We start from the raw sequence: 17,327 nt of genomic DNA on the forward strand, positions 1-17,327 counted from the left end.
TCTATGAAGGGGAGGGGGGAATTAGGTTAGCTCGCCCGTCCCAAGTATGGACCTGCGCCTCTAGCCATGCTACATATGCGTCATCCGCCCTGGAACGATCATCCGGCTGATAATGTGTGGCCTCCCATGTAGGCCCCCTCGGTATATACTGCGTACGGCCAAACTGGCGAAGTACCCGCTCCGTGGCATTATGCTCCACAATATCGAGGCACATGAGCGGGACGGAAGTGCTCCAAATCAGTCGGCCGGCCGAGCAATAATCGGGCTGGCCACCTATCAAGTCGCCGTTGTATGGCGTCTAGATGAACTATCAAATAACAACAGAAAATGTGAGTGTGCGCAACACATGTGAAGCTATACCAAGTAAGTTTAGGTACACATTTACCTGTGCGCCCTCCAGCATATCCAACACATCCCTGCAAAGGGGGAGATTATGTCGAGCCTCGTAATCTCGTACATATCCACGCCGGAGAACCCACCTCCTAGCTAGAGGGAGAAACGGAGGTGGTACATCCGGAGGTAATAGTGGTAGATGTGGCTGCAACTGCAGGAACCGCTCCTAGGCCCAAACCTAACGTACAAAGTTGACGTAAAGTTTAAGAAAAATTTTGACTTGATAGAATTGGAAGGAATCAACAGAGTATTCGAATATGTTGTCACCTGTAGAAGCTGCAAAAATCCACATACGTCATGTTGGGTGCCCATGTTCGCCCCGCACAGATGCCTGTACAAGAAGGTGAGAACAGCAACACCCCAGCTGTACTGGGGTAAATCATCTAGCAGCTGAAGATGATGAAGAAATCGCAAGCTGACTAGGTTCCCCGAAGTGTTCGGGAACAAGACCCCCCCAAACAGAAGGAGCAGCAACAACCTCGTATACCGGTGAATATGCAGATCATCTCTCTCCCCGGTGATATCGGGTGCAATATCTCCAAATGCTGTCGAATAGATGTCAAACTCATGCGACTGGCCCCTGAGTGTGCAGTCTCATCCTGTGGCCTGAAACCAGTGAGCTGCTGCAGCATGTCCAAATACTGCCCACGCGTAAGGTAGTGCAACGGGTAGTCCATCAACAGGCATCCCATATAAAACCTCCACGTCCTACAGCGTGATGGTGGCCTCGCCAATGGGCAGGTGGAAAGTGTGCATCTCCGGTCACCACTGCTCTATCAGGGCCGTGATCAAAGACCAGTCGAGCTGCAGCCGCCCGATCTCCAAAATCATGTAGAAGCCCGTATCCCGCATGCGCTGGACTACACGGGGATGGAGATCTCTGTCCTTCATAAAATATCACATGTCGTCCACTCTCCTGGTGCGGAGAGTCTGGGCCAGTAACTCTCCCTCCCATAAGTAGGCGGACCTATGATCGCCCTATAACACTAATAACTCATCAGAGATAGGTCCGGGATGCATAGGCGGCACGTCCATGTCGTCTACTATAAATTAAACAACATTAATTGTATGTTAGATCTGTAAATTAAATAATTATTTTTTATCAAATTTAATTGGATAGAGTATATACCTATGGGTTCCAGGCTCGATATTTGAAGCCCAATAGTACCAAGCTATCCAGAATTCTTATGTGTGTCAATTTTAATATTTTCATAATTTTCTATGTTTGTTTTGTAAATTAAATAATTAATTTTTATCATATTTAAATGGATAGATTATATACCTATGGGTTCCAGGCTCGATATTTGAGGCCCAGTAGCACCAAGCTATCCTGAATTCTTGTGTGTGTCAATTTTAATATTTTCATAATTTTGTATGTTTGTTTTGTAAATTAAATAATTAATTTTTATCATATTTAATTGGACAGAGTATATACCTATGGGTTCCAAACTCGATATTTGAGGCCCAGTAGCACCAAGTTATCCTGAATTCTTGTGTGTGTCAATTTTAATATTTTCATAATTTTGTATATTTATTTTGTAAATTAAATAATTAATTTTTATCATATTTAATTAGACAGAGTATATACCTATGGGTTTTAGGCTGGATATTTGAGGCCCAATAGTACCAAGCTATCCTAAATTCTTGTGTGTGTCAATTTTAATATTTTCATAATTTTGTATGTTTGTTTTGTAAAATAATAATTAATTTTTATCAAATTTAATTGGGCAGAGTATATACCTATGGGTTCCAGGCTCGATATTTGAGGCCCAATAGTACCAAAATATCCTGAATTCTTGTGTGTGTCAATTTTAATATTTTCATAATTTTGTATGTTTGTTTTGTAAATTAAATAATTAATTTTTATCATATTTAATTGGACAGAGTATATACCTATGGGTTCCAGGCTCGATATTTGAGGCCCAATAGCACCAAGCTATCCTGAATTCTTGTGTGTGTCAATTTTAATATTTTCATAATTTTGTATGTTTGTATGTAAATTAAATAATTAATTTTTATCATATTTAATTGGATAGAGTATATACCTATGGGTTCCAGGCTCGATATTTGAGGCCCAGTAGTACCAAGCTATCCTAAATTCTTGTGTGTGTCAATTTTAATATTTTTATAATTTTGTATGTTTGTTTTGTAAATTACATAATTATTGTTTATCATATTTAATTGGACAGAGTATATATCTATGGGTTCCAGGCTCGATATTTGATGCTCAGTAGTACCAAGCTATTCTGAATTCTTGTGTATGTCAATTTTAATATTTTCATAATTTTGTATGTTTGTTTTGTAAATTAAATAATTAATTTTTATCATATTTAATTGGACAGAGTATATACCTATGGGTTCCAGGCTCAATATTTGAGGCTCAATAGTACCAAGCTATCCTGAATTCTTGTGTGTGTCAATTTTAATATTTTCATAATTTTTTATGTTTATTTTGTAAATTAAATAATTAATTTTTATCATATTTAATTGGATAGAGTATATACCTATGGGTTCCAGGCTCGATATTTGAGGCCCAGTAGCACCAAGCTATCCTGAATTCTTGTGTGTGTCCATTTTAATATTTTCATAATTTCGTATGTTTGTTTTGTAAATTACATAATTAATTTTTATCATATTTAATTGGACAGAGTATATATCTATGGGTTCCATGCTCGATATTTGATGCCCAGTAGGACCAAGCTATCCTAAATTCTTGTGTGTGTGTCAATTTAAATATTTTCATAATTTTGTATGTTTGTTTTGTAAATTAAATAATTAATTTTTATCATATTTAATTGGACAAAGTATATACCTATGGGTTCTAGGCTCTATATTTGAGGCCCAATAGTACCAAGCTATCCTGAATTCTTGTGTGTGTTAATTTTAATATTTTCATAATTTTCTATGTTTATTTTGTAAATTAAATAATTAATTTTTATCATATTTAATTGGATAGAGTATATACCTATGGGTTCCAGACTCGATATTTGAGGTCCAGTAGCACCAAGCTATCCTTAATTCTTGTGTGTGTCCATTTTAATATTTTCATAATTTCGTATGTTTGTTTTGTAAATTACATAATTAATTTTTATCATATTTAATTGGACAGAGTATATATCTATGGGTTCCATGCTCGATATTTGATGCCCAGTAGGACCAAGCTATCCTGAATTCTTGTGTGTATTAATTTAAATATTTTTATAATTTTGTATGTTTGTTTTGTAAATTAAATAATTAATTTTGATCATATTTAATTAGACAGAGTATATACCTATGGGTTTTAGGCTGGATATTTGAGGCCTAGTAGTACCAAGCCATCCTGAATTCTTATGTGTGTCAATTTTAATATTTTCATAATTTTGTATGTTTGTTTTGTAAATTAAATAATTTATTTTAATCATATTTAAATGGATAGATTATATACCTATGGGTTCCAGGCTCGATATTTGAGGCCCTGTAGCACCAAGCTATCCTGAATTCTTGTGTGTGTCAATTTTAATATTTTTATAATTTTGTATGTTTGTTTTGTAAATTACATAATTAATTTTTATCATATTTAATTGGACAGAGTATATATCTATGGGTTCCACGCTCGATACTTGATGCTCAGTAGGACCAAGCTATCCTGAATTCTTGTGTGTGTCAATTTAAATATTTTCATAATTTTATATGTTTGTTTTGTAAATTAAATAATTAATTTTTATCATATTTAAATGGACAAAGTATATACCTATGTGTTCCAGGCTCTATATTTGAGGCCCAGTAGCACCAAGCTATCCTGAATTCTTGTGTGTGTCAATTTTAATATTTTCATAATTTTGTATGTTTGTTTTGTAAATTAAATAATTAATTTTTATCAAATTTAATTGGGCAAATTATATACCTATGGGTTCCAGGGTCGATATTTGAGGCCCAATAGTACCAAGATATCCTGAATTCTTGTGTGTGTCAATTTTAATATTTTCATAATTTTGTATGTTTGTTTTGTAAATTAAATAATTAATTTTTATCATATTTAATTGGACAGAGTATATACCTATGGGTTCCAGGCTCGATATTTGATGCCCAGTAGTACCAAGCTATCATGAATTCTTGTGTGTGTCAATTTTAATATTTTCATAATTTTCTATGGTTGTTTTGTAAATTAAATAATTAATTTTTATAATATTTAATTGGACAGAGTATATACCTATGGGTTTTAGGCTCGATATTTGAGGCCCAGTAGTATCAAGCTATCCTGAATTCTTGTGTGTGTTAATTTTAATATTTTTATAATTTTGTATGTTTGTTTTGAAAATTAAATAATTAATTTTATCATATTTAATTGGACAGAGTATATACCTATGGGTTTCAAGCTCGATATTTGTGGCCCAGTAGCACCAAGCTATTCTGAATTCTTGTGTGTGTCAATTTTAATATTTTCATAATTTTGTATGTTTGTTTTGTAAATTAAATAATTAATTTTTATCATATTTAATTGGACATAGTATATACCTATGGGTTCGAGGCTTGATATTTGAGGCCCAGTAGCACCAAGCTATCTTGAATTCTTGTCTGTGTCAATTTTAATATTTTCATAATTTTGTATGTTTGTTTTGTAAATTAAATAATTAATTTTTATCATATTTAATTTGACAGAGTATATACCTATGGGTTCCAGGCTCGATATTTGAGGCCCAGTAGCACCAAGCTATCCTGAATTCTTGTGTGTGTCAATTTTAATATTTTCATAATTTTGTATGTTTGTTTTGTAAATTAAATAATTAATTTTTATCATATTTAATTGGACAGAGTATATACCTATGGGTTCCAGGCTCGATATTTGAAGCCCAATAGTACCATGCTATCCTGAATTTTTGTGTGTGTCAATTTTAATATTTTCATAATTTTGTATGTTTGTTTTGTAAATTAAATAATTAATTTTTATCATATTTAATTGGACAGAGTTTGTGTTTGATCTATCAGTATAAAAGATACTTAAACTACAAGAATTTTACGCTAAAAGGCTCTACATTTTACTACGCTAAAAGGGCACTAGCCTTTAAGCAAATAAATAATCTAAACTAGATAAAAATAACAAATACATTTTAATCACAAAACAAACACAAAACACTAATATCTTAGTCTGGATAAAAATAACATAGTAGTTTAATCGCAAAAAAAAATAAATACAAAACAACATGGAAACACATTCAAAATAACTAATATGCCATTTATTTATCTATGTATAGCGCGGTATATAACTGCGCTATACATATATAAGCACGGTTATATACCGCGCTATGCATAGCTGTCTTATCAGCCCTGTATAGCGCGGTTTACCGTGGCGTTATATATATATAAAGCGCTTTTTTAAAGAGCGCTATACTTTAACGGCCAAAACTCCATTAAAGTATAGCGCTCTTTAAAAGAGCGCTATATATAAAAATGTCACTCTTTTTTTAAACACATATTTTCGTCACACTTGTCCAAAAAAACACAAATGGGTTCTGGACTCCCGATTTTTAGGGTTTTGGGGGTTCTGGTTCGCGTCTGGTGGAGGAAGGGGATGACACGCTTTTTTATATAGTATATCGCCTTATATATGCGCGTTATACCCTCCCGTCCATTTTAAGTTCACATATAGCGCAGTGAATAACTGCGCTATATATAAAATGATCAATTTATTTTTAACTATTTGTGTCTTTTGAGTCCAAATGAACCATACTTTGATTCCGGAGTCCTTACCAGAGGGGACGGTGCAACATTTTGTTGGGAAAAGCAACAAATGATATCTGCCATGCATTGTAGCAAAGGCCAATAAAAAATCTGGCTTCATACTTTTGTTACAAAATTACCTTGTAACTCTAATTTTCACGATCAGTGATTGGATGAATAAAATTCCTTCACCATTAATTAGATCAGTAATTGGATGGATAAAATCTCTTCATCGTCAATTAGGAATTTCGGTTTAAACCCTAGGAATGAAAAAGAATTGGTAGGGGGCACTTCCCCTTTAGCAGACTTTAAGCACATAAATCCAAATTAGTTGGGCCACAATGCAGGTACAAGGCATCAGGTTGGGAAACCCAAGAGAACGTTTAAGTTTCATTTTGTGAACTTTACCTTCTTATATGTGACAATTTCCTGTCCAACTATAGCTATCTAATATTAACACCAAAATATTTGAGCATATTACTTTCAATTTGGTTCTAACCTGCAGTATTTTAGTACAACATAAGAAAGACTCGATCATGTGGCAGAAATTTGAGAACCAAATTTTTGTACTTTCTTACCTCAATCTTCGATATTCATATACAACAGAGTTACATCTTTCCAGTACATTTTACTCCTACTTTTAAGCAATTACCCTCTTTACTTTTACATGCCTGAGTATGCAATAATTTTAGGAGAAAATGAAACAACAGAATACTTTTCCCTTATATTGATAGTCGAATACATCTTCGAATTACTCTTAGAAAAGCGTTGTCGGATACATTTAAGACTTACTCATTAAAAATTTAAAAGAAGCAGAACTCAGTTGAATGAAAATCTAAGTGTTGCAATTCGCAACCTGTATGTACCATCAAGTGCTCGTACTGGAAAAGTTACTAACTCATCGCCAAACTACAAAAACACTCTCATAACGTTGCAGGTCCTAAATCGCATCCTCCAGCATCAGATCCTAACCATCAATGTACAGGGACATCTGTAGTTTGATTTACAGAAAAGAGAAGAAAAGTTCTTTTGAGTTCAAAGTGTAGTCAAGTTGAACCAGCAATGTTACTCATCATCACTTCGAACTCGACCAAACAATGCAATTTCCTCCTCAGTTCTCTTCTGAGCAGCCCTCTTCTGCTCCCTTTTAGTTTCTCTAGCAGCAGAATCAATTTCAACGTTCTCCATTACTTTACGGAAACCGGGAACTGTCCTCTCCATCTTGTTGTACACTTGGACACTGAGGTCGTGGAATATCTCAAACAATCTCTGCATGTCAAATGCAGAAACTATCAATATGTTAAATTTTTTATCAAACCAATTTGAAGATCAATCTAGCATCTTAATAAAGGGGCTTGCACCATAAAACAACCTGTGTGAAATAGACATAAAGCTTTCCTAAAGGTACATCACGGATGTCTAGTTCTAATCTAAAAGTAGGAGATCACAGTCACACAAATCCTCTATGACATAAATCACCAAAGAGTAGTAATACACAGGCACAAACTTGTAAAAACACATACCACAAGTTCACGAAAAGTCAAAGATAAATTCAGCAACCAACATGAGAAGAAAGAAGCTCTGTTCTTAATAGGTACAAAGCACGTACCATGACATCCTTGTTCCAGTCAGCAATATATGGAGGGCCCGTTGTGTATGAACCAAGAGGCTCGCGGTACCATTCACCACCATATGTTATTTGATCCATGGCTTGTTCAACACTTAGAACCTCCCATGGCCTCAATCCAGGAATAACCTTCTCCAATTCTTTCCTGTTTCACGTAGATCACCAGCTAAGTTATCAGATATGAATCAACCCCACTCAAATCTTTCGTTAAAAGATTCTAGAAGTTGATGCACCGAGACTCATTAAGTTATAATAGTGAAATATAGAACAGAAATCCATAATGTTTCTGATATGCATATATCAATGACAAAGTAACGAATGCAAGATCTAATGATCTAAATTCTAACATACCTATTGACCAACTTAGTAATTACATATGCATCAACCCAGAGCAACGGCTCTGCGAAAGGAACCCAAATGTTGTGTGTGAATGTCTAAGTATGGTTCAACCCAGTGCAACACTTTCCATGAAATGATAGACGTGATGGCATTGTGGACCACAAACTGAAATCTACATTATATCTGACAGTGCCTTACAATAAGTGAAATCATCCGAAACTACAAGGGCGGTCTGAATAAATACACCTTTTACAGCTAAAACCATCATGAACAATCCCCCACCTTCTACCCTGCTTCAACAAATTCACAATTTCATGTATTTTCTCTACAAAAAAATAATCATAATTTCATGTGGGGTTCAGCACTCGTTTCTTTCTTTTTTATTTTATTATTTTTGGTTAACTTACAGAATTACAGACCACTCTACACCACAAGTAACATTTTGACCAAGCACAGCACAAGTAAACGTTCTCAAAATTCCTTAGTTATAACTTCTAATAAGATCACAAATGTTGCAAAATGAAATGACTCTGCATACCTAAGATCCTTTGGAATGTATTTGTTTGGCATGTGGTCAGCCTCCAAAATTGATGTCAGCTCTGAGCCACTAGCCCAAAGAAACAAGGCATGACTCGGAGTCCTTACACCAGACCATACACCATCATTTGCTTCTAAAACAGCCAAATCACGCCTTTTACTCTCATAAGCTTCTTCTTGCATCTGCTTATATGTCTTCGGCTCATGTCCTTTGAGAGGAACCCAAGGAGGTATACCTTTCTGTAGTTTGTGAAGGAAAGCAGTAGCAGCAGCACCTAATCTAACTGCACTTCAGCCAAATAAATGCCAGGATTTATCATATGGCAACATGGGCCTCAACCGCCACAAACTGAGAGAAAATAGACCAAATTCTACAACTACAGAACAAGCACAAAGGTAACCTAGCATGTGATATAAACAACTGAAGATGAAGACCTCATAATTTTACGATGCTTGCTGGGAGTAATATATGATTTACTGGATGACCATATGCTTCAGAATGCCAGGGATATTAGAAGACCTCTATTTTCTGATTAAATTTAAGTTTGAAAAAACAACTAATGTGCAGACTAATCTTGACAAGTTGTGCATTGCTTGCAAAGACAAACCTTCCCAAGTGGCAATTGCTTTTTCCAGACCATAAACCATTCCAATGGGAGCCCATTCATCCATATCCTCACCCCAAATGAAAGTATGCTTATCAATGATTCCAGCACCCCAAGCAGTCTTAAGTTGTATCAATTCCATTGGTCCCCTTGAACGACCTAATCGATCCCTGTAAAACCACCCACCGCTCCTCATAATAACTGAGTTCAAGCATTATGACAACAGTCAGCCATTGAAAAATAAGAATGAAACAAAACCAATAAAACATCCGATAGAATCTAGTTGAAACACCACAATAGCACCAGATTACTTTTAAAACACCACAAAGCATCAGATAACTAAAGAGCCAGCTATTTAGCTTCAAATCAAACATTACCATATATCATGATACAATCATAGAATATAGTTTAGAGAAAAACAAATACACATATCAATTTGGTAAAATTGGAATTGAAACTAGAATTAAAGTGGCATTCAACTCTAACAGCTGCATTAGTGAATTGTCAAGGCAAGGATACAAACTATGATGTGTTGGAAGGAAAATGATGACGACAGCATACTGATTAATCACCAAATTCATGTAACACTCTGGCTGTAAATATTTTGTATGATGTGTCGCAAGGAAACCAATCATGCCAGCATAGTGATGATGCACTAAGTACATGTCATCAGCTCTTAGGTTTTAGTTTCACTTCGTCAACCAGTACGAATTTGAATAAAAAAATTTTGCAACAGTTTCTTACACTCAGAACAAGTGTGAGAATGTGTCTTTTAATCATTGCAAGATCTTCTTCCAGAAGGGATTTAGCACTTATGCTCCATCCCCTCTCAGATTTGAGAGATCTCTGACCACATTGATACACATTAAATTCCCTTTAAAAACAAGAATGCTTGATAAGCTAACAAGTGAACTCCTTGTTTTTGTCATCAGTTGCAAATGAAAGTCAAAGAAAATTGTTTCTTCAGATGCCTATTGTCTGAAGAAATCAAAAGCAGACAACAATATACACTACTCAAAAATTGCAAGCATCAACGGAAGCAGAATGGCCATCAAGAAAAGCAGTACCAGCAGCTAAATTCAAGATTGAAATTTTTTTTTTAAAAAAAAAAAAAAAAAAAAGGCTCCAACAACCTAGACTCTTACTGATTGTCCTACTAATTCATAATTTATGGAGCCAGAATCCTAAGCAGTTCAAGGTGTACGGGAGAAGTGAGCACAATATTTACTAGTAACAGAAAGAATAAGAAAATCTCGAGCATATCAACTCTATATAATGAATATAAGCAAACTTACAATCATAATATCGCTTTTCAAGCTTTTTGTATCCAATAGCCTGTGCAGCATCAATGGGCTTCCCAGGTGGGTATGGGCGTTGACGAAATCCCCAAAGCCCAAAAAAGAATTGCCTTGCAAAATCCCAAAACTTATCATTCGATTCCTTCTTTGTCTTAATCGCTTTTCTGGGCATTGGCCTCCCATCCAATCCAATCACATTTGGCACTGCCTTCACATAAATCAAAGAAAACTTCACTCAGTTGGGGAATTTTTGAAACAGACGGAACATACACAGTCAACAAGTTCCGTGTATTATCCAACAATCACACTCATGATCATCTTAAAAACTACTGTGGTTAAAACTTAAACTTTTACACACTTATGACTTATTAAGAGAGACATTTTTTAAAACTTATCATAGAAAGGAACTTCATTGCTACATAAGTTATCTTTAGAGACAAGAAAAGGCTGTCACTTGTAAAGCTAAATTGCAAATAGGCAACTCACAAACTATACCATGTCCCATTTTATGTTACACTATTTGAACGAGGTTCAACATGTTAATTTGGCATTTGTATCATATTAGTAGTGCTGAAAGAAATATTAAAGGTAGCTTCTTAAAAACTGATTTCATAAACAAAATATCACATCAAACTTCAAATTTGAACTATTAAATGAATTTAAACTTTTGAAATTCATAAAAGTGGTTAAAAATTCCTAGTAATGAAATTGTGTCCATCAAATTAAGTTTCATGTCCTACTTTACTGATTTCTTCCTTACTACCTTATTACCAAAAAACAAAAAAACAAAAAACAAAAAAAGTTTTCTTCCTTACTACTGATAGACAAGTTCCCCAACTAAATATCCTAAGCTAGATGGCATCTGAATCCTGAGCAAATTCTGGTCTGCTATATGAATAATGCATCTTCAATATCTATTTCTGGACGTGTTTCATTTCAATACTTTAATAATTGGATTCTCTAACACTACGAATTCTGGACATTTTCTACAATCTCTAAATAGACTAAAAAAGATTCATAACATACATAAAAAAAACCTTGCTATTTTGCTACTAAACAATAAAAAGAAGTTTTTTCCCAATACCTGCCACAATTTCTTATCTTCACTTCTAAAAGGAGCAGAATTCTCTTTCAGCTCAAGCTCGTTAAGCTTATCAGCAATCTCTTCAGCTTGGGCCAAGAACTGGACCACTGGGCTTTCCTTAAACTCAGCCCACCATTTGTCATTCTCCTCAATCTCTTCCTGAGTCGGGTTCTCCTTCTTCTCGAAAATCGGGTCCTCGTTCAAAATCTTCTCCACTTTGGGTGCGTGCCTTAAGTCTGGTCGGGTTTCGCATTCCCAGTAGAACTGGTCCAGCATTCTCCGGTAATGACCCGGTTGTTCTGGAGCTGTTTTTTGGGGTTTTCTTGAAAATGGGTTTGAAATGGCTGCAAAAGGTGGGGAATTTTGCTGGGTTTTAAGGGAATTAAAATGGGTTAAAAGATTAATCGGTTGAAATGGTGTTGATGGTTTGTTGAACCAGTTGTTATTGAACGGGTTGAAATTTACTGACCCCATGAATAAAATGGAAATTTTTTAAGTTTAGGGTGTGGGGTTTTTGGATTAGAAATTACGTAGAGTAAAACAGATGTTTGAAAATGGCGGACAAAACCGTGACCTTGAGCGACTGGGAAGATGAGGAAGACAAGGAGTGGACGGCAATGTCTTGGGCTGCGTGGTAAGTCCATGAGTTTGTAAAGCCCAATAATTGATTAAAATCTTTATACAAATAGCTAGCCAAATTCACTATTTACTTTTTTTTTTCGATATATATAGATTTATATATTAATTATATATAATTATACACATATCATTCATGCATTATATATATTATATATTCGCCGACTATTTCTAGTTTAAGCAATTGGATGAACGGCTATTTAAATAATTTTTCTAGTTGATTCGTTAAAAAAGATGGCCCAATAAGATTATTGTTGACAAGAATTATGATGGATGGAACTTTTTAAAACCACCTTTTATATTTTGATCTTGCTAAAAAGAATTTAAAAATAGGTCCATGCAAAATTTTGAAGTACCAGAAATTCTGACGGTTTTGAAAATTCTAGCAACGTACTTTAAAATTCTAGCACCATACTTTAAAAATTTAGAAGCTTTCTTCAAAATTTTGACTACAAACAACAACAACAACTACCCAGTGGGATTTCACAAGTGGGGTCTGGGGAGGGTAATGTGTACGCAGACCTTACCCCTATCCTGGAGGGCAGAGAGGCTATTTCCGAAAGACCCTCGACTCGAGAGTAAGAATAGGAACAAGTAAATAATAACAACAAGGCCAGAAAAATGATATCAACAATGTAAGGACCAGAGAAAAAATAAATGAAAGAAAGCAGTAGCAATAGCAATAGCAGAAGCAATAGCCATAAGCAGTAACACGACAGGGTACTAGAAAACCGAAGCGGAAGATAGTACTAAAACAACCCTAATACTGGTATTCTAAGAATCGAAGACAATGTACTAGTCAGCTAGCCTTAATAAACCTGGAACGGTCTATTACCCTTCTACCCTAATCTTTGACCTCCATACCCTCCTGTCAAGGGCCATGTCCTCGGTAAGCTGAAGTCGCGCCATGTCTTGCCTGATCACCTCTCCCCAGTACTTCTTAGGTTTCCCTCTACCTCTTCTCCTACCTGCTAGCGCCAGCCATTCACACCTCCTCACTGGGGCATCTAGGCTTCTCCTTCTCACATGCCCGAACCATCTAAGCCTCGCTTCACGCATCTTATTTTTCATGGGGCCTCGCCCACTTTCTCCCGAATATCCTCATTCCTAATCTTGTCCAACCTAGTGTGCCCGCACATCCATCACAGTATCCTAATTTCGGCTACGTTCATCTTCTAAATATGAGAGTTCTTGACTGGCCAGCATTGTGCCCCATACAGCATAGCCGGTCTAACCCTCGCCTTGTAGAACTGACCCTTAAATTTTGGTGACACATTCTTTTCACACAGGACGCTGGATGCTAGCCTCCATTTCATCCATCCGTCCATATACGATGTGTGACATCCTCGTTAATCTCTCCGTCCCCTTGAATAACTTACCCGAAATACTTGAAACTTCCTTTCTTGAGAATGACTTGTGAATCAAGCGTCACGTCTGCTTCAAAATTTTGACTGCATGCTTCAAATTGTGGCAAATTTTGACAGCTTATTTTAAAAGCCTGGCCGTGTGCTTTAAAATTCTCGCTCGAGGCTATTTTCTCTGAACTTTTTTTGACAGGGTTAAATTGTAAATAATGACCCTAAATAATCCTACGTACTTGTGCAAATCGCCCGATTTCTGAAGTTGATAAATGAGATGAAGCAACAACGCTCTGGATTGCTTTCCTCCCTTAGACTTAAATTTATGTGACAATATTTCTTTAGTCCATTTAAAAATAATATAATTGTTTAAATACTTTAATTTAAACTTTATATTTTATCTTTAATAAGAAATTTTTATAATCACAAAAATATTATAACACATGTTTAAGATCAAAAATTTCAAAAATTTTATAATCACACAAATGTTATGACATGTTTAAAATCATAAGTTTCAATTTTTTTACTTTCTTCCTTTTTTTTAATTTTTAATTTATTTTCTTCCTTAATCTCTATGTCTATACAACTTTGTCACATGATTTGGAACAAAGAGTAAGTTATTACGAGGCACTAGGGTAATAGTAGAGCATAAATTACATGAATATTCAAAAAAATCCGAAAGTATCACACTTAGAAATTGAATATGTATATCTCTTATGTTAAGGAGATTCAAAATTATTTATGTATGCATACATAAAATTACATATACAATATATTTTTATCTGATTTTTGCAGTATAATTTTTCCGTCAATAAAGTGCGTGGAGATCATGGCTCAAGTTCCAACAAAGACAAAAAAAATACAATTTCTATACCAGAGCCAGGTTGAACAAGGCCGAAGATAGATTTAGGTGGGTTCAAATAAAGCTGCAACCAATTTGACGATAATGAAGGCTTTTATCCCCCCTAAAAAAATATTGTCCACAATACCCTATGTGTGGAGACAAACTTTCAAGTTTCAACCATATTTTCAACATTCATGCTGCTGCAACTCTAAAAATAAAACTCATTTTTAACCCATGCTTGCGGGGCCCAGTGCCAGTTTTACTCATGCTTCTTTCTAACGCATGAGCTTCTTAACCAATATCAGTTTTAACTCATGTTTATTGTTAATCTGTGGACTCCTTTTAACCCATTCTTAGGCTTCTTTCAACCAATACCAAGATTTTTCAACATATACCTGTTTTTGATCATGACAAGCAACAATTATGAAGATTGTGCATGTGAACAAGGTGGATCAAGTATTACCAGAAAATTAAGTCCAAGGGGAGAATGTTAGGGTATTACCCTGAACTTCTAACCTATTGAAACTCTTTTTCTTGAAATAAGAAAAAAAGACTGCTAAAAGGAATAAATCTTCTTCGTATGTTTATCCTTTTCTTGCAGGAGAAATTTTATACTTCTATAAATTGAAGATCCCATCTGACAACAATAATGAGACAACCTTCACAATATAGTCTTTTAGAGAGTTTTGTTTAGGGGAGACTATTCTATCAAAAAAATATTTTCTCTTTTTATTTTAGTGATGAATCATATGTTGGTTGATTGACCAAACCATAATGAATTATTATGCCTAGTTTAGCATATTTCTTTTACGCCTGATTTTTCGCAATCAAAGTTCTCTTTGTTAGTTTTTTCACGGTGTCTTGTTATTTCGATCCCAATAGTTAGGTTGCTAGATTTATCGAACATGTTTTGTTTGAAACAAGAGATGACTAATATGAATAGCATTCTGTCGAACTCTATAAACTCTTAGGCATTCTATGAGAAGTGAATCTCATAAGTTAATCTGTAGGTATACAATAGCTTTGTTTTAAGTTAAGTTTATTGAACATCACCCGAAAAAAATTATGTTCTATATCACTTTGGAAAAAAAAATAAAAATAAAAATAAACAAATAAATACATAAAAATAAAAAAAGAGAAAAATAATTAAGAAATGACAACCTTGGTTCAATTCAAGTAGTGAGAAAGGAAATTAATTGTTGACGTTCTTGAAAGGTTCAACAGCTAACAATTAACAGGCTTTTAATTAAACAAAGAAGATAAGGTTTAATATTGATTTGCTACCTTCTGAATAAGGAATAGTTGAACTGGAGTTTGTTCATAACTAATGTGATAGTCCACTAAGGGATAAGAAACTTTGATGCTTGTGGATTTTGGGTTTATCAACAAAACACAACAAAATGTCAAAAACTCCTATGTAGTTAATCAATTTCTTGTATTGCTTATGCCACATTCAGACGTCACCCATATTGAGCTGTTGCAGTAAATGCCAGAGGTAACGACATTATCTAGTACACATTTACACTTAGGTTACTTATAGTAGTTGTCTATAAATGAACATGGACTAAAAGTAATCTAGAAAGTAAGATAGGTAAAAAGTCGGAGTATGATATTCCCATTTGTGGAATATGATATTCCCATTTGTGATGAATTTTTGGTAACTGTGATGATGGAAGTTGTACAAGGTAATGTGATGTATATAACATTTCAATGAGTGATAGAAAAATTGGGACGAAAAGATTAACTAGCCTAAGAAAAATTGGGACGAAAAGATTAACTAGCCTAATATTGGGAAGAAGAACAAGGCAAGAACAAAATAAGTATTAACTAGCCTAAATAAAAGATGAGTCAATAAACAGAAAAGGGAGAATAATTAGGAAAGGATCCATAATAAATCTCAATAGTAAGTAACCTTTAATACATTGATCCAAAAATCACGGGATTATTTAGTGGATTAGTAGATGTTGGTCATTGGATTAAAGATTGAATATAGGAGGTATAATATAAAAGGTATTTTTTTTACACTAGATAAATTGAATAAATTTTTATTTTCAACTTTAACCTTCACTTTTTTAAAGGATTTTGAGAGAAGAGCTTTAAGAAGGATACCTTTGTCATTTAGTGTTTTACCATGAGTTTGTTATCCTATTATAATTGAGATATAAATATTTTCGGAACGGCTGTTCTAAATAAAAAATTCAATCAAAGGCGGGATAAAATATATCCTAGGATTGTTATTCCTTATTCCGTGAACCAAATGACCCCATTGTATTAAATTTCTTTATATTGTTATTAAATTAACTTAAGTCTATGAAATAAGTCTTATAGCCTGAGTTTTTCGCCTTATGATCGAGATTAAATTGTTAAATGAGAAATGTCCACATTGGTTATTCCTTATTCTCTCCTTAATAATTATCCCTTCCATAGCAATGCCTACAAATTGTCTACACTCCAGTGGGAAACATTTATTTTGTTGCAAGACCTTGAAGCTAAGCGTCCAACAAATATTCAAGTGGTTGCCTGCCACTTTAACTGCCACAATAGCAGGCCATTAACTTCTATAGCATTAATACACAAGGATTTAAGTTGAGATTAACCTATATACAGTGATAGTATAAAAAAAACTTTTAGTTACTATTTTTATTAGGTTACCGGTTAATATTTATAGAGATTGACATATAATTATCTCATAAGTAGCATGATTGTTAAATATTTTTTATATTGTCAATATATAAAACACAAACTCTATGCACAAATACATATATCATCATCAGAAATATGCAAGTCAAACTAAGCTACTAAACCAAGCCAATTCAAGCCAAACCAAATCAAGCCAAGCCAAATTCAAGCGAAGAAGCGAAGCCAAACAAAGCCAAGTTAAATCAAGCTAAACTAAGCCAAATAGATAT

General features: G+C 34.4%; 1 protein-coding gene across 1 annotated transcript; it reads right to left on the reverse strand.

Moving 5' to 3' along the window:
- Positions 1 to 6,792: 6,792 nt before the first annotated feature.
- LOC107822773 (protein TIC 56, chloroplastic) lies at positions 6,793 to 12,228 on the reverse strand. The gene is made up of 6 exons (XM_016649341.2): positions 11,581 to 12,228; positions 10,494 to 10,704; positions 9,202 to 9,399; positions 8,595 to 8,877; positions 7,700 to 7,862; positions 6,793 to 7,359 (listed from the first exon to the last, which is right to left on the reverse strand). The coding sequence occupies exons 1-6, from the start codon at positions 12,052 to 12,054 to the stop codon at positions 7,156 to 7,158; spliced, it is 1,533 nt and encodes a 510-aa protein (XP_016504827.1). The 5' UTR covers positions 12,055 to 12,228; the 3' UTR covers positions 6,793 to 7,155.
- Between the last annotated feature and the right edge of the window lie 5,099 nt (positions 12,229 to 17,327).

The sequence above is a fragment of the Nicotiana tabacum genome, chromosome 2, assembly GCF_000715075.1.
Source record: "Nicotiana tabacum cultivar K326 chromosome 2, ASM71507v2, whole genome shotgun sequence".
NCBI classification, from domain to species: Eukaryota; Viridiplantae; Streptophyta; class Magnoliopsida; order Solanales; family Solanaceae; genus Nicotiana; species Nicotiana tabacum.

What these genes read in the sequence shown, in the direction of transcription:
- LOC107822773 (XM_016649341.2), bottom strand. Translation starts at nt 12,054, where the DNA reads ATGGGGTCAGTAAATTTCAACCCGTTCAATAACAACTGGTTCAACAAA. An exon ending in TGAAAAGCGATATTATGATT is followed by an intron (nt 9,400 to 10,493) that starts GTAAGTTTGCTT and finishes GCTTGAACTCAG; the next exon opens with TTATTATGAGGAGCGGTGGG. An exon ending in TACATTCCAAAGGATCTTAG is followed by an intron (nt 7,863 to 8,594) that starts GTATGCAGAGTC and finishes TACGTGAAACAG; the next exon opens with GAAAGAATTGGAGAAGGTTA.